Source organism: Syngnathoides biaculeatus, chromosome 9 (assembly GCF_019802595.1).
Source record: "Syngnathoides biaculeatus isolate LvHL_M chromosome 9, ASM1980259v1, whole genome shotgun sequence".
NCBI classification, from domain to species: domain Eukaryota; kingdom Metazoa; phylum Chordata; class Actinopteri; order Syngnathiformes; family Syngnathidae; genus Syngnathoides; species Syngnathoides biaculeatus.
In genome coordinates this window covers 12,077,666-12,101,808 of record NC_084648.1, presented here as the reverse complement: position 1 = coordinate 12,101,808, position 24,143 = coordinate 12,077,666, and the positions used below count along the sequence as shown (strand labels likewise).

Genomic DNA, 24,143 nt, shown 5'->3' with positions numbered 1-24,143 from the left:
TTTATTTTAAAACAGTAGCACTATATTGTAAAAGTCTGTCATAAGTATTGTACAAGAGAGTGTTCACATATGAACTGATTTTATGAAGTCTCACACACATGCACATCCTAGTACAGTGGTGCCTTGGTTCTCGAACACAATCCGTTCCAGAAGGCTGGTTGAAAACCAAAACGTTCGAAAACCGAAGCACGTTTTCCCATTACAATGAATGGAAAATGAAATAATGCGTTCCAAGCCTAAAAAATATATATATTTTTAGCGTGTTACATCTTTTCCGTTTTTTTTCGGGGATGCGTTCAAAAGCACAATAGCAAATCATCGTGGGTCAGCTGGTCACGGTGTTCGAATACAGATTTTCTTTCGAAAACCGATTTGTACGAAAACCAAGACGTTCGAAAACCGAGGTACCACTGTACCTTAGTGTGGTTTGCCTTTAAATACTGGGAAGTATAGTACATAGATAACAAATACACAACAAAGAAGATCACAACTAAGCTCTAGTAATATTCGATATTTATTTTGCCTGTGAGTAACGATCTATGTACCTGTGGCTGCTGTGTTTGTTCCGCTATGCGTTGCTTCAAGGGTTATCACTACTTCTACATCAATGCTAGTTGTTTTTTTAAGCCTCTCTATGGCCTTTTGTGTTAGCATTTAGCCAGTAAACTTTCATAAGGCAAAGTTATGGCTTTTGGTTCAATACATATGTAATCCTCATTGTTTCATGTTTAGTTTGACAGTGAACTTCAAAACTGGAAGTGGCAATTAATAGCTTGAATAAGCACATATTTTTTTGAAGAGTTGGTCACTATGTTCCAAACTGCTTGTTGTGAAGTTTGCTCCAACCACCCAGCACTCATAACTCAAATTTTAAAATGCGGCTCATGTCGAAAAAGTCGTCGTTCGTAAGTTGAGATCCCAAATGAAACATGTTGCTTTAAAACTACTACAAAAATTACATCAATGTACCTTGGGCAATTACACACATACTGTAAACATACCCCACGCACAGAACTACGCAAGGTAGTGTAATCATGTCAGTTAACAACAACGTTATAAAATGTAAAATGTCATGTAAAAGCTGGGCTTGGCTTTGGATGGTTGTTCTCAGAGTGCCCCCTTCGGTGTGTGGCCACTCACCAATTCCCCTCCACTTCTTAACCTCAGTGTCCTTTTTTTTTTTTTTTTTTTTGCCTCCTTGTTTATCACTGCTGCTTCCTCCTCTTTTTTTTTTTTTTTGCCACGACCTTATTTGGCGACTTATGTTTATGGTCGTTTGTCGGCATCTGGCGCGAGCTGGTTAGCTGGGGGATCAATGGTAGCTGCAGCAGATGTGTGTGAAGTCTGCTGGCTCCCACATGACACGCCGTCTCCACACTGCAGCCCTTTGAAGCATCGTGAACTCTTCACCCCCTTGTCTGAGGAGCAGGTCGGAGAGAGTGGAGGAGGAAGGAGATGCGCTTGTGGGGGAGGAAGGGAGGGTGGGAGGGATGCGGAATAACAGAGCAAGGACAGGGGTAGACTCGGATGTACCAAGTAGAGGAGGGGGTTGTCACTTCGAATCGAGCCGTCTCCCCTCTCCCCTGCACTACCCCCAGGTGTTCTTTTTCTGGCACCGTTTGACAATGTTTTCCCTCTCTTTAGCCTTCCGTCTACTCCCACGCCGACATTGTGTCCAGATTTTCATACCGACGCGTCAAAGTGGGCCAATGCAGTTTTGGTTATTAATGCTGGGACTGTATTTACCCGTCAGTGTGCGTATGTGCTCCATTTGACTGAATTGTTCTTGACATGGGAAGTTAAGAGTTTATCGCTTAAAAACACAACAGCCTCAGGCACTTTCTGACTTAGCTGTACTAGAACTAATGGGTGTTTATTATAATTTATTTCTAATACAGAATATGTGTAATATATTGCATGAATCCACTGAGGCTTAATTTTTTTTTAGATGCGTCTCCACCACTACAGTTCCGGGAACCTTTCGTTCTTAGTACTTCCAAGAAGCGCGGCAGACTCCAGCCTCAACGAAAACTAATCACACCGACTGGTTGGAAACTAAGGCTGTTGTCACAGCCGGGAATTAAGTAACGTGTAAATGACAAACAAGTCTCAGGTCGTAACCTTTGAGTTTCAAGCAAATCCAAAGTTACTCTGGAAATAAAATCTAAAATCTCTAAAGTCAAATCGCCACGAGATTTAAAGTCGAGTCAAGTCATGACCGAGTTTAAGCAGGTCGTATCTTAAGTTATACAATCTTGTATTTCTGTGTTGTTGTGTAAATTGTGTAAATTTTGTGAGTGTAACTGTTGTCTGTCTCTACGTGGCACGACCTTATTTGATGACTTATGTTTATGGTCGTTTGACGGCAACCAATTCCGGGTGTACCCAGCCTCCTGCCCGTTGACAGCTGGCTCCAGTACTCTCTCGACCCTCATCAGGTTAGCAGCTCAGAAGATGGATGGATGGAGTACCATACCACTGTCAGTGAATGGGAGGGCTTTAAAACTTGACCCATGTACTCTAAGAAATGCATCCATACCAGTGTACCTAATAGATCATTCATCCATCCATTTTCTTAGCCGCTTATCCTCACAAGGGTCACGGTGAGTGCTGTAGCCTATCCCAGCTGTCAACGGGTAGGAAGCGGGGTAAGCCCTGAGCTGGTACAATCGCAGGGCACATCAAGCCACTCACAATCACACCTAGGGGCAATTTAGAGTGTCCAATTCATGTTGCATGTTTTTGGGATGTGGGAGGAAACCGGAGTGCCGGAGAAAACCCACGCAGGCACGGGGAGAACATGCAAACTCCACACAGGCTGGGCCGGGATCGAACCCGCGTCCTCAGAACTGTGAAGCCAACGCTTTACCAGCTGCCCCTAATAGACCAGTTCACAAAAAAAATAATAATTTGTACACGCTCCACACTCTAAAACTATGTGACTCGTTTACAGGTTAAAACATTGAGAAAAGCATCACGAGGGTTCAAAAATTATGTAAAATAATAAATACATTTGAAAGTATGTCGCATTAATTTCACTTTTTTTTTCCTCAAGGAAATTTGTTGAATGTGAATTTCCACATTTTAAGTTTATTACTCTAAGGTACGTGATGTACAGCTACGAGATAGTGTTTCATTTTAAAATACTTGAAAGACTCGCAGTAATTTAAATGTTTCTTTCAAAATATTGGAACACTTAACTGGAACAAAGGGGATGGAAATTTTTTTTTACAGCTGTGTGTTATAAAAGCAACGACAACCCTTTACCTTGAAGTGACTAACCAAAGCAAAGAAGAAAAAAAAAAACACTTGCACATTACATTTGCATTACCTTCTAGTTCCTCGTGTTTGGAGTTCCTGGACGAAAGATCTTGCCTTAATGTTAGTGGACCCGCAAAGTACACCCCCCCTCACTCTTAAAGAAGGTCTTCTTTTGACCCGGAACGAAATGTTAAAAGGAGTACTAGCGTATCCAGGAAAAACACACAAAATCCAAAGAACAGGCATATTTTTTTGTTACCATTTTTAGCTCTTTAAGGGTGGGGTGGCCGCTGTATACTGACGCTGGGAGAAGGCGGAAGTGGACTTCTTTTTATGGCAAGGAAACATTAGGTCAAGAAAGAAATAACATCGGTGTGGGAGTGAGGCCATATTTTGCCATTTTGTGTGGTGACAAATGGACTTTGGATAGGGGATACGGGTGTTCTCCATCAGAGCCGTCCCACCCGATCCGCGCCACCTCCGGGTGATGACAGTAAACACATTTGTGTCAGCGAGGCGTGGGGGGTCAAGTTCACAGCCGTGACATTTAGCGCATATTTTTTTTTCCCCCTCTCATTGTTAAGGGTGGCGATCCGGCGACGGATGCTCAGGCATCCAATCCCCCCTTAGGTCCATTAAAACCTGCCAAACAAGCACCGCACGAATCCACCCCCCCCCCACCACCACCATAGTTCCTTGACCAACTCGACCACCCAATTAAGGGATTAGAGGGGTTTGATGGTTGTCTGTGTCCACTCTTTGTCCTGCGTTCCAAGGAAACTGACACCAGGACTTTAATTAATTCCCCCACGGATTTTGTGCCTTTGCATGTTTAATACCGGCATTTTTTTTAATGGGTTGTAATCTTGGATCATGGGCCATTTTTTATAATTGCCGAACTGTTATGACCTGGAAACTTTAACAATTTAATTTTAGAAAAACTAGTTTTCCCAGAGTTTTTAAAGATGATATGGTAATTTATAAGAAAGACTAAAAAGAACTCAAAGCAGAACATTTTGGGCTCATAAACGTCCTGTTTAATGATATATGTCACTACAGACCACGAAAGCTTACAGTTTAATGATTAGAATTTATTTTTTCATTCACATAATTGGAAGGCGTGGGGGGGGTCTATTCAAATTAAATTGTAACGGGATCACAGACGTGGTTCTAAGATCATGGAGGACGAGATCACTACAAACCAGGAAATTGCACCATTACATTTATTATTCAAAGAATTTTGAAAAAAAAAATCATTTAAATTACTAAAAATGAACAAGGCTTCACAAGGACAACATATATGAACTGGATATTTACATACTTTTTTAACATCTTCCAAATTAATGAGAATTGATTAAATAAGATGCAAAAGTCCTTCATTCAATAGATATTTTGTACATTCACAAGTACAAAAAGAGACATTTTCTACTTTTTTTTTGTCAGATTTTTCTACAAAAAGTGATGACCTTCATTCGTTCATTTAAACTTAGTACAAAAAGCAATGTCCTTATGTAAGCAAACATTTGGGATTTTATAGGGGGGTAAAATTGTCAACAGACATTTTGTCCTTTTGTCAGCTGACATTTTAGAACTTAAGTATGATTTTATACCAAGAATTTCCTGAAACAAATTCTACTTAAAATATGGTATGTTTGTTGACAAGGTATATACTTTTTTGTTCATGATCCTACTAAAAGTAAAAATGTCAAGTCCTGCTTTGAGTATTCAGTAAATGGACTGCACTTATATTGTGCTTTATGTACACCATCACTGTGCCGTAAGTGCTTTACAAGCCTCACATTCACCCACTCACACACTAGTAGGCAACTACTGCCATGCAAGGCACCGACCAGTACACTGGGAGGGGGTTCGGGTTCAGTGTCTTGCCCAAGGACACTTCGACATGCCGACAGTCAGAGCCTGGATTTGAACTATTTACTATTCGGCATCTCGACGAGCTGCTCTACCTACTGAGGTACAGCACCGGGTCTCTCAAATTACCAATAAGGGGTGTAATTAAAAAATGTGGTATGTATCCATTACCATTTAAGTGTTGCAATCTGTTTGCCACCAAATCCAGTTCACTCCATCAAAATTAATTGCATGAAGCTTTTTTTGGCCTTCAACCAAATGATCATTGCCGTGTTCACACATCATTACTCCTGCATAATGAGAACATGATTCATAATACATATCCTTTGACTTAAAATGTATATTCAAGCTACTGTCCATGTCAATAATATCAGCAGAAATCAAACCTCCTTCTACATGAGCTTTTCCAGAGGGTGGATGAGCGGAATTAAATCGTAAAAAGAGGGAAATCCAAGGAGCAGTCCAAATACTGAGGCTGTGCTGAGGCGATTAAGGTGGGGGCGTTCCTTGATTGGGGCAAGATGGCATCCCGGGGTCGTGCCGCCGTCTGAGGGACAGGGGAGGCCGAGGAGTTGCGGCCGGCAAGGCAAAGAAGCAAAACATGGTCAAAGTGAACCTGGCGGTCAAAATTTTGATGGCAAGCACCATGTGAGTGATTAACTTTACTGTGCCCAAATGCTGTTGACGCACGGCGTGAATTGACTTGAAAAAGTGACATGGAGCAGGCACGCTAAAAATAGTTAAGGGAGATGTGGCATCTGTTAGGAATGTCCCCCCCACGATGACGCTCTTCGCTGTCTGGGGTTCTGTGCGAGCTGCCAGGGACTTTAAACTATTTAAAGACAACTGGAGTGTAGGGAGTGTTGTATTCTTAATGCACATGTTACGTACTACAGGGCCAATAGCGTGAGTTGGACAGTTATACCAAAGCTGTTCTATGCCAAGTAGATCAATCACTACAGTGGACAACTACTCAATAAGATGATTCCTTCCTCCAGTTTTCGTCTTGGATTCAAAGTTCTGCCTCCGTCACTGCAGTGGAGTGGGCATTTCCTGAAAACAGTTTTTCTTCCATATGCATGAGTTTTGATGTCAAATCATGTGCACATAAAAAAACAGACAATTAAAATCTGAATTTAAGCGTGTACAAATTGAACATGTGTAAAGTACAGTGGTGGCTTGAGATACAAGTGACCCTACTTATTCCATCCATCCATTTTCTTAGCCGCTTATCCTCACAAGGGTCACAAGAATACTGGAGCCTATCCCAGCTATCAACGGGCAGGAGGCAGGGTAGACCCTGAACTGGTTGCCAGCCAATCGCAGGGCACATAGAAACACACAGTCACACTCAGAATCACACCTCGGGGCAATTTAGAGTGTCCAATTAATGTTGCATGTTTTTTGGTATGTGGTAGGAAACCGAAGTGCCCAGAGGAAAACCCACGCAGGCGCGGGGAGAACATGCAAACTCCATACAGGCGGGTCCGGGATTGAACCCGGGACCTCAGAACTGTGAGGCTCACGCTTTCCAGCTGATTCACCGTTCCGGCACCCTACTTATTGATTATTATTTTGGGTTTTTTTTTTTTCAACTTGGTACGAATGCTTTACGCTGCTTTACGCTCTATTCAACTCAGTTCACAATAAACAGTAGTTTGATGAATATTGAACAAGCCATCAAAAGAGAGGCTTTCCGCTGTTTCATGACATTAATTGTCAAACTAAACATCAAAAATAAAACTACACTTTGTGTATTTAAAACAAATTAGCTTTCCCTTTTCAGTCACTCACATTTGAAAAATGTCATGACCCTAGCTATAAAGTTACGGGTGTAGTCCACCAGTCTTGCCCGGAGATATAAAGTTGTGGATATGTGTTCTGTTTGTACTTATGAGTGTACCCCTTTAAGAGTAGAGGGGGGCAGTGTCAGGTAAACTAGGAAGTAGAAGTAGGCTGAGCAGCAGCAGTTGTTAGAGACCGTATGCGCTGGATCGTTTTTCATGTGCGCCGAGTGTACAACAAGTGCGCAATTACGCAGTGGCGCAGCTTAGAGGGAACACTCGTCAAGACTACACAAAATAATCGTCTTTCAATATCTTTGCATTTCTAATCGTAATTTTATGCGTGTGATTTTTCTTGCTTGACTGTGCAGATTAGCGAGTGCGATGGCGCGTAGGCGCATACGCGCCCGTCAAATCACAGTGCGTGCCTTTTTGTAAAAGTCGACTTAGCCTAATGCAAATAACTGAAAAACAAGGTTAGGGTTAGCCTAGTAGCATTTAACAGGGAGTGTCGTTGTTTTTAAATTAAAAGATATTTGAACACAAACGGTTGAGCAACACATGTAGACAGTTCTCCGAGGTCTTATATTACAGCATTTTACTGAGTCACTTATGCTACTACATTGTCACTCCACTGGAAGCGTTTTGAGCGTTTCCCGCAGCATGATTATATAGAAAGTCAATGCAGTTCACGTGGATGCATGTGAATCCATGTGGGATGGTGCAAATGACGCGGAGTGGATGACACGGGCACATGCAAATTCGTCTCCTTTGCCCGAACCTGACAGCACTGATGACGTGCATGTACTTTCAATCTGTCCTAATGTGTTAAGTGAGCAAAATCAAGCAAAGGACCCAAAGCGAAGAAATCTTTCACATCCGGTGGGTACGTAGCATTACAGTGTTTTTTTTTTTTTTTTTAAAAAAAAAGAAAAATGTATCTCATCTTCATTTGTGTTAGTATGACTTTTTGCAGGGTTTTTTTTGGGGATGGGTGGCTTGAGCAGATTGAAGGAGTTTGGAGTTACAAGTGTGGTCATGGAACAAATTAAACTGGCATCTTAAGCCAGAACACTGCACGAACGTGGTTTCCTGTGTACTAAACAACTTCAGTTTGCCCTTTTGTACTTAAAGCCCGACTAACAAATGTCTCCTTCCCGCAGAGAGCAACAAAGACGGCCACTTCCAGAAGGTGAAGGTAAAAGCGGAGCCCATGGAGGTGGACCCGGCCCCCGCAGAAGTCTCGCCACCCGTTCCCCCACCTGCTCCTCCTCCTCCTCCTCACCTGCTGGCTTTCGGCACTTTAGGGGCGCGTGAGAAGACCGAGCCGGCTATGGAGCCCCTGGCGTGCCCTCAGAAGGACCTCTTCTCCCAGGACATCTCGGTCAAAATGGCCTCCGAGCTCCTCTTCAAATTGTCAGGTGGGTTTCGAACGCGTTTGTCGGCCCCCCTCGCTGAGCAAGGACTCGCGGACGGGTGCGCGCGCGCGCGCGCGCGTTTGTGGGCTGTAAAACCTTTCATTTCCGTCGTCTAGCCCCACCGCTGTAAATTCAAGGACGCGACATATCACGGGTGACCACATGGCTGACATTGAAGCTTTTCACATTAAGCGTGGACCTGTCCCGACACGGGGATACATAAATAAATAAATGGCGTCAGTGCGTGCACGCTACTTGTTGCGAGGGTACTGATCACAGAGCTGCCATTGAAGCTGTTTTGTCCACTTTTTTTGTGTTTCTCCACGAAGGCCCAGTTTGCACACTTGTCTACTGTTAACTCGTGTTTGGACCCACCTTTACAGACTCAATGCCCACCCCCAAGTTCCCCCCCAGTCCTGTCCTACCCTTATTCTGTCTCCCTTGACTCGTTTTCAGACATGCCGGTTCAAGCACACTTGGCTGCACACACTTCCCCGTCCACTCCCCTCCCTCCCCACCCGCCTTTACATTTTTCCCTGTCCGGCATCGCCATAGCAACATGGAAAGAGACCTCTGTCCTTGGCAAGTGGTGTCACAAAATAGTGGGCGGGCGGGGTGTAGCAATAAGGAGAGTAAAGGATTGTGGGTGGGGAGTGGGAGGGGGGGGGTAGGCATGCCACCCAGGGAGGCCGGGACATCTCCGGGGCTCGGTGAACTGCCACAAAAGGAGGACCTGGATGCAAAGAGACTGGTGGGTGGGTGTGGGGGGTCTCGGTGCGTGCCTGTCACACAATGAACAATCAATATGAATTACCCGCAGCGGTAAGACCTCAGAGACGCGTTAGTAGCAAGGTCGCAGAGAACGCCGAGGAGACGCTCGGCCGCTTTCGAGGTGCTCCTCCTCTCCTTGAAAGTCGCACACGTGGCTGCTTCTTCTCTTTCTTGGCTGTCGGCGGTTTGTTTTTTGCCCTATTTTAATTAGCATGTAAGAACCGCTGGTAAACGTCAGTCAGGTAAGGCCACAACCGTTAGTTTGCATCATGGGAGGTAGGGGGGGCTGTTCTAACAGGGTTTTTCCAACAACAACAACAAAAAAAATCAGACAGGTGCTGCCTGTCCAGACATTTGTTTGTTTTTACAGACTTACGAGTTTGATTCGTTCTGTGACCAAACTCTTAACTCAATTTACTTCGTTCAAATCAAAATTTCTTTATTACATATTTTTAGTCACGAAAACAGCACTGTGTGGTATAAAAACCATAAAAGAGCAGAGATGAGTTTATGAAGTGTAATTAATTACTGTACGTGCTATCTGTGGGTCGGATGTCTGCCTTTAAGGAGTGGGGCCAATATTATTGAGTGCTAGTTTTGCTCATTAAAAAAAAAAATGTTTTTTGTGGGGGAGGCTAGAACTGATTAATGGCATTTCCATTCATATCAATGCAAAAGATGGTTTAAGTTATTAAATATTTAGGTTGTTTGCGGTCACAGAATGAATGAAACCCGTATCGCAAGACACCACTATAATACTCAATTACCTAAATAACACCGATTATTATTATGTGTAACCTGCTTATGTTCTCATATTTTTGTTTTTTTCCAGAAAAAGTGAGCAAAGCCAACAACCACAAGGACGGCAACATGGTGGGGGTCAACAGGTGGGTCAGATGACAACTCAGGCCGCGCAACATAAAAATGTACTCGTTGTAAACGGGCCTTTGGTTTCCTGTGCATTTTCCAGTCCGTACTTGGACGAGTGCTTTCGACAATCACCCTTCAACTCCCGCTCCAAAAGCTCCTCCCCCGCAGAGGCCAGCTCCTCCACCCGGGCACCGTTACACGGTAATACACAGTTTGAAAAAAAAAAAAAAAAAAAACACAGCAGAAGAGAAAAGCATTTCCACGCACATCTCAATTAACTACATTGTGTCAAACTCCAGCTCCCCGCTTAGATCTCAAACGAGCCTTTGGGCTGTGCGCCCCCCTTGCCCGGGGCGTCGCCCCCCCCTCCCCGGTCTCCTTTTCTGTAGCAGCCGGCGGTCCAGAGGTTAATTAGCCTGTGCCAGATTTACCTGTCCCTCTGCCAGTTAATGGAAATCTGATTGGCTCCTGGGTGTCAAAGAGTGGCATGAAAGTTAATTCACCCCCCCCCTCACACACACACACTTTCACATTTTTCCCTGGTGCATTTGAACCTCTGCTGCTCCCTTTAACTCTACTCCTCTTTTAAGTCGTTATCTGCTCTCCATGTTGAACACATCTGCGTTTCTTCATTCCACTTGTCTGGACTCGCATTTTATTGGTTGTTCTGTGTTATATCTTCGATATTTTCATGCTGCTAAATAGCTGGACAGTTGGCCTCCATGAGAAAAAAAGATGGATAAAAACATTATAGCGGTTCAGGGTGTAGTTCCCTTTTCGGGATTGGGTCTGGTACTCCTGCGACTATTGTGAGGATAAGCGGCTTGAAATATGGAATGGAATGACTTATATAAATATTTACAAAAAAAAAAACCATTGATAAAAAGACTAATAGGGAAAATAATTTCAATATTGGAAAAACATTGGAGACACACACATACATACCGTGGTATATGGATTTTTGTATTGTTTAAATGCAGTGTGTACATGTTTTAAATAATAATTAAAATGGGAATTTACTTTATTTCCTATGGAGAAAAAAATTCTGAGGTTGAACAAATCAGACTTTGAACACTTCACAAGAACGAATAATGTTTCAACTTTGAGGTTCCGCTGTGTGCATGTGTCCCCAAAAATCAACAAAATATTTTTTAAATTGTTCTAAATATAGTTAATTAAAAGTGAATATTAGATAGAAAATACACTAATAGTAAAATTAAACTTCCGAACAATAAACCAAAAAAAATAAACAATAAAATAAAATGGTTAAAATGAATAATAAAATAAAAATACACCACAGTTGTACACTTCTTGCAGGAGTCCCTTTCTCGTGAATGGAACTAATTAGACAGTGAAACACTTGAAGCCCTGCGGCGTGACCTAATTGGTCTCATCAGGTTGCTTTTTGACTGGCTTGTCGTCGCTTGATGTGACGAGAACGTGCGTGCCTCTCTTCTCACCTTGGAGGTTAATGCCTTAATGGGCATAGACCCATTAGAAGGACTGGGAAAATAACAGACTTTAAAAAAACGGCATAATGGGAAAAATAAACAAATAGTGTGCCTGTATTTGTAAAAAAAAAAAAAATAAATGAACTGAAGGAAATAATACCACATATGAGATAAAAAAATATTAGATGAAAAAATCACAAATTAGAAAATGTGTGAATAAAGAAAATGAGACAAATACAAGAGAAAACACTTAAATGAAAAAAAAACATACTGTATTGAATGAAAAATACACCATCCATCCATCCATCCATCCATCCATTTTCTTTGCCGCACAAGGGTCACGGTGAGTGCTGGAGCCTATCCCGGGGGTCAACAGCAGGAGGCGGGGTACACACTGAACTGGTTGCCAGCCAATCGTAGAGCACATAGAGTCAGACGATAGCCGCACTCACAATCACACGTAGGGGCAATTTTGGAGTGTCCAATTAATGTTGCATGTTTTTGTGAGGTGGGAGGAAACAGGAGTGCCTGGAGAAAACCCACACAGGCACGGGGAGAACATGCAAACGCCACACAGGGGTGGCCAGGATTGAACCTGGGACCTCAGAACTGCGAGGCCAACGCTTTACCAGCTGCTCCACCGTGCCACCCAAAATCACAAACCTTTGAATGTAAATCCATCCATCCATTATCCAAGCCGGTTATCCTCACAAGGGTCCCGGGAGAGCTGGAGCCTATCCCAAGTAGCTTCAGGCGAAAGGCGGACTACACCCTGAACTGGTCGCCAGTCAGTCACAGGGCAGATATCGACACCATCACTGAGCGGGAATCGATCCCACGCTGCCCGCACCAAAGTCAGGCGTGTGTACCACTACACAATCAGTGACTTATAATAGCCTCCAGTTTCCCTGCTTGGTCCAATATATTTATTATGAAGTACTATGTTAATTCCTAAAATCTTTTTCATTTATCCGGTAAAAATATAAATTTTTTTCCCTCGAGTCAACGAATTTGATACTCAACACACCAGGAAGGTTTTGAATGCATCTGTCGCTGAAGAGACTGCATGAGTGCAGCGAATGATGTTGTTGCACTTACGTGTATTTTGCAGACTCGGAGAAGGACGAATGCAAATTGGGCAACGGGATCTCCCAGTGGAGGCTCAACGAACAGCTCTTCCCGTGTCCCGTTTGCGGGAAAGTCTTCGGGAGGCAACAGACGCTATCGCGACACCTGGCCCTACACACAGGTAAGATTAAATTCAAACGTTCCATCTCACGTTTTAATGTAGCGATACTAGATACCAGCGCTAAAGAAATGGTATTGGTACATACCGCGAGTGGCGTCCAAACGAATCACTCAAATACAATTGGGTTCTATTTAACTTTCAAGTTTGATACATTTGCATGTAATCGTCAATACCCGTTTTTCAATTTAAATCTATAAAGGATTTTGTATCACTTTTAAGTGCATCAGCAACGTGATTTGCATGATTTAAAGCGTTCAAATAGGACAACATATTTAAAAACAGAGGAGGAAAAAAGTTGTATGTCATGGTAAGATGTGGAAGTGGAATTTTTCTGAAACACTCTGTCATTAAGCATTACATTTGAATTGAATCGTTATACAAGCATAAGTTTATTTCCCGATTACCCTGGGGTGCTATCACTTATGCTGTTGCGCTAACTGGGAACGTCACTTCAGAGAGGAGCCTCAAAGAATTTTAAATGATTTGCCGTTTGGAATTGTATCGCAATTTAGCGGTAGACTATTTTATACACACACACACACACAAGAGGTGCAACAAACCATTTATCATCAAGTAATCAATTTCTGAATTCATCAACAACTTATTTTGGAATGGATTAATCGTTTAGAGACGTTTTCTTTAAAACAGAAAAAAATTCTCAGAATTGTTGCCTCTCGGTAAACATTGTCTGATTATCTATGTGTTGAATCAAGATTAGACATTTGCAAACAACTGCTTTTGTTTTGGAAAACAGCAAAACATTTGCCCCATTTCATGACATTTCGGAGCAAACTAGTGATTGAATCATAATTGATTTATGTGTGTGCCTTTGAATTTGAAATAAAGTGCTGTTTCTGAAGAAAGGAATGTTTTTTTTTAAATCAGATGAATCAATTATTAATGGAAAAAATATTACATACAGATGAATCAGCTTATGAAAATAATTATTTACAGTCCTAAAACGCACACGTTATTTTATCATTTTAATTTTAATTTGATAATTAGGTTGACTCGACGAGATTACCCTTCCTTTAAAGAGATTACAAACATGATTAGTCTCACCGGAAAAAAGTGCCCCGTCTCATTACCCAATTTGGGCGACGCGCACACAGAATTCCTCACTTCCCGTCTCTCCATCCCACATCCTCCATCGATTCTCCGTTCTTGTTGCTTTTCTTTTCCCTTTTTGCGGAGTCTCACTTGAAAGCCAATTAAAAGCAGAGGGGATACAAATGCGCCCTAATCGGGAAGGGGGCGGGGGGTGGGGGGGTGCGGTCCGGTCAGTTGCGGTGTGGGGGATATCGTAGCGCTCGCTCCTAATCACAGAGGGCACAAATTGAGACTCGTGTAGAAAATGCCCCCCCTGACACAATTGGACACGCACACGCGCACACACACCATCTGAGCGTGTTGGCCGCGAACAGCTTGGCCGCACCACAGAGAGCAGAAGTTGGGGCATATGTCACCGTGGTGGTCTTTTTGGTCTCCCCGACGACATAAAGGTTGCCTGGCATCGTGTGCTTCGGGCAATTGAAGTGTGTGCGCGTCTTTCAATGCAGTTATTAGGACCGGGGTCCAAATCCTGGGCCTGCCTGTGTGGAGCTTGCATGTTCTCCCCGTGCCTGCGGGGGTTTCCTCCGGGTACTCCGGTTTCCTCCTACATCCCCAAAAACATGCAACATTAGTTGGACACTCGAAATTGCCCGTAGGTGTGATTGTGTGTGCAGCTGTTTGTCTCCATGTGCCCTGCGATTGGCTGGCAACCGGTTCAGGGTGTACCCCGCACTCCCCGCGACCCTTGTGAGGATAAGCGGAAAAGAAAACTGGTGGATGTTATCCACGTGAGTACTGTGAGTCAGTGAGAAGAGTTTTATGAACAAAATGTACAGTGACAGTGATGCCTCGGTTCTTGACAACAATCCACTCCAGAAAACAATTCAAGAAGTGATTTGTTCGAAAACCGAATCAATCTTTCCTATTACAATGAATGAACATAGAAATAATGTGTTCCAAGCCTAAGAAATTTGGCTTTTTAAAGCATTTTTTTAGCTTTTCCTGATAATAAACTGATTAGTAGAAATACCTGTATAGTTTTAATACTTTATATAACAGAATAATTTAAGAAATGTTTGTTTTTTGCTTAAAATGTACGCTTTAGTAGTAGAATATGCTAGGCTCGGACTGCTTTGCCGTATCTATGGCGACTCGGCCCCCAGCCTTTTAAACTTTCTTTTATAAACAAAAGAGCAGAATAACTTTAAACAACCAACTTGCCATCTTTGGAGCCATGTTTGAGGGTTAATACGGTAGTCCTCGATAAGAAAAAAAACAAATCACTACTGGGACACATCTGTGTATAGAGGCTGCGTTATACAGAATAACAAAAGGGCGCTGGTTGCGCCGCGTGCGGTATTATTTCCCTGTTTTTTTCAGGGGGCGTTCAAATTGACAATAACAAAGTGCGACGTGGGTCAGCTGATCTGGTCGGGCGCAATATGTTATTTCCGGGGGTTTTCGGTGGCGTTCGAGTACCGATTTTCGTTCGAAAACAAGCAAAAAAATTTTGAAATTTTCATTCGAAAACCGATTTGTTCAAAAATGGGGACGTTCGCGAAGCGAGGCTGTAAACCGGCTGCAGAGTGTGACATAATGTGAGCTAATGTGTGTCTGTGTTTTTGCGGCAGAGGAGAGGAAGTACAAGTGCCACCTGTGCCCTTACGCCGCCAAGTGCAGGGCCAACCTCAATCAGCACCTGACCATCCACTCCGTTAAGCTGGTCAACACTAACGCCGAGCAGATCGTCAGTGCCGTCGCCGCCGCCACCGACGCCACCGAGCGCAAGAACTGCGCTTACTACTACAGGTGATCGTTCACGTCCATTAAGTTGACAGTCTAGTGAATCTCAAACTGTGCTCCGTTGCTACCATAGTGATACCCCAATTTTATTTTTTTTAATGATCACAAGCTAAGCTACTACACCTTAATGTGGGTCATTATGATGCTACTTGAAGAACTAATCATTCAAATAGAAGAATAAATGGCTTTTCCCTTACTTTTTTTTATATGGTGGAACCACGATGGTTAAAAAGTGGACTTAAAAAAAAAAAGCTGAGAAGTCTAAAAGTGTGAAAAAAATTCTGCTTTGATCCTCCATTTGTGGCGAATAGGGCTCAAGCAAAAATCTGTGAGTAATTCACACTCCACCGAAAAAGGGTTTAGATGCCATAAAATAAAAACAAAAACAATACTTTTATTGTTTTATCATGGTCTAACAAGATTTGCCGATGTTTTTAGCTTTGAACTTTTCAGTTTCCAGTCTGATTTACATTTACCGTAATTCCCGGCCTACAGAGCGCCCCTGGTTATAAGCCTCGGTACACAGGAAGAGTTTATGCGGTGATGCTGCGCTAGCGTTAGCGTTCAACTCTTTCTGTGCACCGAGGCTTATAACCAGGTCCGCTAACGCTAGCGCGGCGCTAATGCTAGCGCTGCATCACCGCATAAACCGCAGGGTTCAAGTGTGTGAAAAAAGTTGTGGCTTGTAGGCCAGAAATCTGTAATTTGTGTACTGTACCTTAATAGGGGAAAAATACGCAAAAAAATTTTTGAATAAACAAAACACTTTTTAAATTATTGCATGAAAATTTTAAGACTATTGAAATACAATAAGGATGGACAATTGAAAAGAAATATCCTGTTCTGGTACGAACCATTCACAAGGATCACGTGTTAAATGGAACCATATATAACATTAGAATTTAATCTGTAATATAAATAATTAAAAACCATATCCAATTCCTCCTGTTCTTTCTTATATTCTGACACCATGGGGAGCCTCACAGAATTACCATTTTAAACGGTTAACCATTTGAAATTGTATCGCAATTTAGCGGTAGCTCAATTGAAATAAATAATAAAGAATGATAGATAAATATTTGATATGATTAATCAATTAATGGTATAATTTGAAAATAAATAAAGAATAAAAGTAGTAAATTTTTAATGTGTAATTGTTATGACATAATTATTAATTTCCTCCACTTGCAGCTTCTTCATTGGTTATCTGTTCTGACAGTAAACATCTGAGTATGCAATGTGCAGGATACAAAAAAAAAAAACGATCAAGATCTTTCCCAAAATGAATGTTAATTTAATTCCTCTCTTCAGTTTTGGCACTTAGTTTAGTTTCGATTTGGGGCCCTCCGCCCTCACCATAAAAAAAATATAAATCTTCCTTCTATTATGCCACCATACCAGTTAATAATGTTCTCGATTTATCAGTAATAAAAATAGCATGCTCATCAGTGCGCATGATGCTCAGTAATGCGATGCCAAGGGACGTGAGTTTAGCTTAGCATAAAAACAGGCGTCCTGGCTCCCAGTTTTTGAAGTGAAATTTCTCCCAATCATACTTGTGTGTGTTGTGGGGGGTGCTAATGAAGCCATCACGGGACTAATCTGCATCAAAGCTCTCAAAGGAAGCCAAGCTGCGCCACTTAGCGAATGCGTGCTGGCGTCGGCTGACACGCGGCGTCTCCCTCTTTCTCTCTCTCGCAGCTGCCACGTTTGCGGCTTCCAGACGGAGCTCAACGCCCAGTTCGTGGGCCACATGTCGCTCCATGTGGACAAGGAGCAGTGGATGTTCTCGCTCTGCTGCAGCGTCTGCGACTTCGTGTGCATGGAGGAGGGCGCCATGAAGAGCCACATAAGCACCGGACACGCGGGTACGACCAACGTGTCCGTTTCGCTCTCAAAATGGCCGCTGTGTGACTGTCAGTTACGTTGCCGGTGTCCGCGAAAACAATTCCCGCGGTGGCATCGGGAGATGTTGTGCAATGAGGCATCTAATATAGATTCAAAGTTAATTCAGGTTGAAGGTCCGGTTCCCAAAGATTGGAGAATACCGCCATTTATCAGGAACTTTTTTTTTATTTCACCGTATTAAAACAAATTAACTGCAAACTCACTTTTTCCAAATCAATAGTTGCATCATACCGAGTGTTTTAAAACACAAATACGGTTGATTGGTTGATTAGGAAAAAAAAAAAAAAGTTACACCAAACATCTTTTCAGTCAAGCAAAATAACAGAATAGAAAATAAAGTGGTATACTAAAACAAAGTTTTAGTGAAAACAGTTTGTGTGAACTTTGTTTCTTAAAACATTACAAAACAGAGCAGAGGCCTACTTGGTTTATAAAATAAACCAATGTTGGACAGCGAAGTATATGTGTGCGTGTAGAATAAAATTCTGAACTTGGTTTATCAAAACAAAGTGAATGGAATCCAGTAGGTTAACCCCCACGTTTAAACTTTTAACGTTGCTCATGTGATCCTCTGCAAGCGTTTTTGTCCGAAAACAACTTTTATTGCTCTCGCTCTCGTCCTCCAAGCGTGCGCGTGGGCACTTTGGCAATACGAGGAGGGTCTCCGGAGGCCACGGTGGCCTCGTTTATCTGCGAATGCCGGCCCTTATCGCGCCCGAGGTGATGGAGGAAATCGATTGGAGCGTCCGCTTTACGGTGGTCAGAATAGGCCCTGACGCGTCCGCCCCGCTCCGCGTTTCTATTATCAGCCGTTTGCGTCGATAAGATCAACTCTTATGTGTTGTGTTCTTGTCATTTTTTTCAAAATTCATATCTCGTTAAATAACTGGTTAATTTAATTACTCTAAGTAATCAAAAATACTGTTCACATTTTGCATTAATTTAGTTAAGTAACATAAATACATGATTGATTTATTGTAAGGCGGCACGGTGGATCAGCCGGTAAAGCGTTGGGCTCATGGTTCTGAGGACCCGGGTTCAATCCCGGCCACGCCTGTGTGGAGTTTGCATGTTCTCCCCGATGCCTGCGTGGGTTTTCTCCGGGCACTCCGGTTTCCTCTCACATCCCAAAAGTTCTAAATTGCAACCCCCAGGTATGATTGTGAGTGTGGCTGTTCGTCCCCATGTGCCCTGCGATTGGCTGGCAACCAGTTCAGGATGTACCCCGCCTCCTGCCCGCTGACAGCTGGGTTGGCTCCAGTACTACTGCGACCCTTGTGAGGATAAGCAGCTAAGAGAATGGATGGATGTTATTTAATACACATTTTTTAAACCAACTAAGTGAAATGAATCAACTTTCCGTGACCCACCTGATCATCCCTCACGGCAATGGTTGGGAATCTTCGATTGTGTACCGTTAATGCTTTAGCATGTCTATGACATAACGTGGGAGTTTTGGGTATTATTGTAATACATAAATGTGGGTTATGTTGACGGCACTAGCTAAGGAGCGGAAAGCGGAGGCAGAGATCTTCGCTAGTGATGGAAATAAACTCAAATGAGCTGATTTCAGCGGAAAGACTTCTGAAACTCTGGAATGCGTGGATGATTTTAATCAATTCATATTTCATATTTACTGAGTCACTGTGGCGCCAGTATAACGTCTCAAACACTCAAAATAAGTTGTTTTTGTAAAAGTAATGGTCAACTTGAGTTATTAAAACAAAAATTACACCAAACTTAGTTTGGTAAAACTATAGATTTACTTTTGGCTATTAAAATGAGTTTTTTGTCAATTAAAGCAAGATTAAGGCAAATTTTCTTGAGTAAAACAAAATATTGGCTAACTGTGTTTATTAAAACAAAGTAATTTGAGTAAAACAAAGTGGCAACGGTTATGGTCAAGTTCATTCAGAACAAATTTATTCAAATACAACTTTGGGTCATAACCAAGGTACTGCTAAAATGGATTAATAAATCAAACAAATTTTGTGTTTATTAGAACACACTAAACACAAATATGGTTTACATAAATGAAATGGGTTGAACTTTATTAAAACACAGAGAAAATTCCTTGCATCGTTTCCTCGCAGTTTGGACTAAACATGATGCTCCACAAAAAGGAATTTCAGCTTTATCGCTAATTTGCGTCCGTTAATTTTTTTTTTTTGCCATCCGACTTCCTGTCCTCGCAACGTTCCAGGCCTGAACTCGAGGAGTCCCCTGAGCGAGACCAAGAGCACGTCGTCGTCCATGTCGGCGCTCAGCGACTCGCTCAACAGCTCGGAGGGCGGCGACCTCACGCACCCCGGCGGCGAAGAACTCAAGAGTCTGCTGGCCCCGCCCTCCTCGGCCGGCAGCCAGTCCAGCTCCGGGAGCCGCTCGGGCTCGGGCACGGAGGATAAATCCGAGAAAGGTAAAAAGTACTCCTACTACTACTTTGAACGTATTTACATTTGGACATTTTCATACTTCCACAAGTAAAAATTTGAACCTTCTTTCGCTTGATTGTGAATTTAGGGCCTTTGTGTAACCAAACTAAGGAGCGCTGCCGACTTTTGCCTCCCCCCTCCCCTTCTCCAGGCTTCGAGTGCGTGTTCTGCACGTTCGTGTGCAAGACGCGCAGCATGTACGAGCGCCACGTGCAGATCCACCTGATCACGCGCATGTTCGAGTGCGACGTGTGCCACAAGTTCCTGAAGACGCCAGAGCAGCTGCTGGAGCACAAGAAGTGTCACAGCATCCCCGCCGGAGGACTCAAGTAAGGAAAGCAAGTACAGTCACACCTTTCCTAAGCTCCGCCCACCCTTCCCCTCCCTCACCCATCACGCCACCGCACAAAGACACACACAGGGATTTTTCACACTCACTGATTCATGTCGTGCTGGCGAAAAGCCAAAGAAAAAGCGAAATGAGCCACTGTGGTCGCTTTGCTCTGTCGTCAACTGCCGTCGACAATTAGAGAAAACTTGATTCGATGGGCGATTTGTTCATTTTTTTTTTTTTTTAAATCATGATAATTCGGCTTATTAAAACAGTTCTTGCAAACTTGGGTTCGGTAAAACAAACATCAAACTTGAAAAAGAAAGTAACTCCGACTTTCTCACATCAAAGTTTATGCAAAACTGGGGGATGGCCACAAAAATATGGCCAACTTGGTTTATTAAAGCAGAGGTAACAGCAAATTATAAATACAGAATTACGACAATTATTTTTTAATTCAAGTTGCATCGATCTTACTGTCGTTTATATAAAATAAAACTGCAATTCTAGGTTATTATGTCAAACTAACAGCAAACTTGATTTATTGAAAGAAATGAATGATAATCCTGGCTTATTAAATAAAAAGGAACAGATGTAAAGCAAAGCTGCTTTCTAAAGTTCGCTTTTTATTAATGTCACTTTAGACGTGCTCACACATACGCTCGCTTCACCTTTTTGTTCTGAAATGATTTTTTTTTTTTTTAAATCATAAAATGGACCTTTCCGACTGGCGATATTAAGCTCTGCCTCCTTAGCTACGGTTGCCATGTCCCACAAGCTTCCAAAATGACGACTGAACAGAACATGTACAACTCGTATTCCAGATAATATTGGGGTATGTTTTTTGCCAAACGCGTCAGACTTGCCCAAGAGGGTTCTACGGAGAGGGCTGAACTATTTCACGCAAGGATACGTACACGGAATTAAGATTTTGGATAGAGCAGGATGCAATGTCAGAGTTACAGAGAAACGTTGGCAGTCGACGCAAAAAAAAGTTTGACGCCTCACAAACTTCTTATTGAAATCCAACAGGATAAAATAGTGGAATCGTTCTGCGCGTGTAAAGCAGGCTGAGTACTCTTTACTTGAGTATGGTCACGATCATACTCAACCATCATACTAATGATGATATTGATGACGATATTGACAATGATGATATTACTCATCATCATACTCATGATCGTGAGTAATACATTGTAGTCTTGATAAGTGTGTTAGGTTTGATTTTCTACTAGTGCATTTTAAACAGTGGTGATGAACTCAGTCAGTACCGTAGTCACCAGATGAAAAAGTTTGACTTGGCTCGTAATGGAACCCAGTGCCGTGTCTTCAAAGTCTGATGTGATCACAAATAGGCAAATGGACATTTCTCTTGCATGACATGGCGCATTTACGCATCCCTAACCCGACTCTTCGGCATAAAACGTTCCACACTTCCTTCAGCAGATTCGTGATACACTAACAAAGTGAAAGCTGTTCTCCTGCAATGTATGAAGCGCTGATAATAATGAAATCAAACTCAAAGAAGGTACTTCTCCCTCATTTAGCTTTGAACATACAGCCTTGTGTTTGTTGACATTGTCCACATTTAGTTGTATGTGCGCACTTCCGCGAGCCTTAATCCATCGTAGACACTTCGTCAACTGTGTTTTAGGCTTTGGAAAATTAATCAACCTAGCAGGATATCTTTCATCAGAATTGCACGTTCCCCAAGCGCATCTGAGGACCATTTTCTTCGTAACATGAACTTTTCCAAGCGCACGCTACTGACAACCAGCATTGCTTGTGGGATAACACGGCAGGAGGGGCGTGGCAAGCCAGGGGTTAAGACAATGCGCTGATCTGATTGGCTATTATTGTACGAGTGATTGACAGGTCGGAAAGGTCCATTGTCAAAGAAATTTGGATTAGGAATGAAAATCTCCCGTTCTGCCGTTTCTCCCTTTCGTCGTGTCTTCCTCATTATCTCCATCTGTCTTCTTCGTCCTCGTCGTCTCTGTTTTCCTCTTCATCGTCTTCGTGGCTGTCGTCTTCTCTTCAATCTTGGTCGTTGGCATCGTGGTCGTCGTCTTCTCTGACGTGTTCCTCCTTGTCTAACTCGCAGCCGTTTCTAATCCGCCCGCGCTTTGTGGCGTAACACCTCAAAACCGCGACTGCAGTTAAAAGTGACACCCAATTTAGCGCAAGGCTGGTCCAATAATAACAGTTGTGTTGATGTCAGAGGTCTTCGAGCCAGAGGCCGCCTGAAATTCCGCGCAGGCGGCCACCTCCAAATTCCATATGCAGGAAAAACCCTGTGATTCTGTTCTGCAGGGTTTGTGAGGCGCTTTGGGGCCCAGAGCAGATGAAAGGTGCTATTTAAAAATGTAAGTGATGCTCCATTCCTCACCAACGCCCCCCCCCCCTCCATCGCTATCAATATCCAGCCACGTCCCCGACGGTGCCGCCGCCTTCAACTGTTCTCGTCTCCCCGCCCCCTTTTGCGCCCACCCTATCCAGGTGCCCCTTCTGCATCTACTCCAGCAGTCGTCCGGCGGCCATGGAGTGCCACCTGAAGACGCACCTCCAGACGGAGCACCGCTGCCGCATCTGCCAGGGACTGTGGCCCGACCGCCCCTCCCTGGAGGCCCACGCACGCGCCCACCGCCTGGGCAACCACTACCGCTGCGAGCGCTGCGGCTACCTGTCCAAGACGGCCAACAAGCTCATCGAGCACGTGCGCGTGCACACGGGAGAGCGGCCGTTCCACTGCGACCGCTGCCCGTACCGCTGCAAGCGCAAGGACAACCTCAACCTGCACAAGAGGCTCAAGCACGCGCTGCCCACCCCCCGGACCTCCCGGGCGGAGGCGGCAGAGGAGGGAGACGGCGGGCCGGGCCAGGGGGCGCAGGGTGGACTCGGCGCTCTTCCCGCGTCCCGTGCGCTGCGCTCCGTCGCCTTGACCCGCACCCTGGGCGGCGGCCCCCGGCTGGCTCACCCCTCCAGCCGGCCCCCGTCGGGCCGCGACGGTGACGCGGACCCGTACAGGAGCGGCCAGCGGGCGCACCTGATCCCCCTCACCACCTTGTTCACCCACAGTTTCACATTCCACCCCCTGCCCCGCCTCCCGGCCGCTGCCCGCTCTGCCGCCCCCTCTCCCGCCTCCCACAAACACTCCTTCCTGGCCTACCTCGGACTCAGGGAGCGGGCCGAAACTGTTTGACTTTTTTTTTTTTTTTTTGCCTTCTTTTACCCCAATCAGACAACCACAAACATTTTTAAGAGCTGTACATGCTAATGAAAAAAAATTTATATCCAAAAGCTGCTTTTTTTTTTTTTTCCTTATGTTGATTGAATTTTACGACGGCTACGTGGGACGGACAACTCCCACCCCGTCGCCCCGGGAACCGAAGAGTTTTCTAGCTCCTTTTCAAGCTGCATTGAGATAGCATGCCTCGTTCTGTGTTTCAAGCTAGCTTAAGAAGCTAACATGGAGTTTTTTGGTCTGGTTTTTCGGCGGCGCGACACGGACCGAACCAATGAAAAGGACAAAGGCTCGTTTCCAAAGCAGACGCCGCAAACCACGCACTTATTTATCAATCTTGTAAATAGTTTTGTAGACCCTGCCCATCTTTTTTTTTTTTTCATTTTTGTCACATTTTTGTTTTGTTTTTTGTATGATGGTCAAACCATGTTATGCTTAGCTGCTGCCTAGCGTCACCTCTTTTTTTTTCTGCTAAGCTATGAGAATCAAATCTAAAATTTGACAAACATCCCAATTGAAGATAATTTTTTGCACTCGCCCAATCCCCAACGACAAAACGATATCCAGTAGATGCTAACAGGTTAGCGCGGGTGACCGGCCGGAGTTCGGTCAGTCGCCGCACGGCCGATTCAAATGGTGCTTTTTGGAGCTTTTGTAATTTTTGTGTACAAAAAAAAAGAAGCTAAATAACTAGAA

At 43.6% G+C, this 24,143-nt stretch overlaps 1 protein-coding gene across 2 annotated transcripts in view; it reads left to right on the top strand.

Moving 5' to 3' along the window:
• znf827 (zinc finger protein 827) overlaps positions 1 to 23,487 on the top strand; it is a 91,385-nt gene extending 67,898 nt beyond the window's left edge. Inside the window, exons 6-15 of one of the 2 annotated variants that reach the window (XM_061830365.1) lie at positions 8,081 to 8,338; positions 9,939 to 9,993; positions 10,077 to 10,177; positions 12,539 to 12,676; positions 15,361 to 15,538; positions 17,234 to 17,400; positions 19,644 to 19,856; positions 20,024 to 20,201; positions 22,517 to 22,569; positions 22,703 to 22,839. In XM_061830365.1, the coding sequence (XP_061686349.1) occupies positions 8,081 to 8,338; positions 9,939 to 9,993; positions 10,077 to 10,177; positions 12,539 to 12,676; positions 15,361 to 15,538; positions 17,234 to 17,400; positions 19,644 to 19,856; positions 20,024 to 20,201; positions 22,517 to 22,565 (1,337 nt within the window). In that variant the 3' untranslated portion in view covers positions 22,566 to 22,569; positions 22,703 to 22,839. Of the gene's footprint in view, positions 1 to 8,080; positions 8,339 to 9,938; positions 9,994 to 10,076; positions 10,178 to 12,538; positions 12,677 to 15,360; positions 15,539 to 17,233; positions 17,401 to 19,643; positions 19,857 to 20,023; positions 20,202 to 22,516; positions 22,570 to 22,702 lie in introns of both variants that reach the window. The other variant, XM_061830366.1, reaches the window with a different exon arrangement.
• Positions 23,488 to 24,143: the final 656 nt, after the last annotated feature.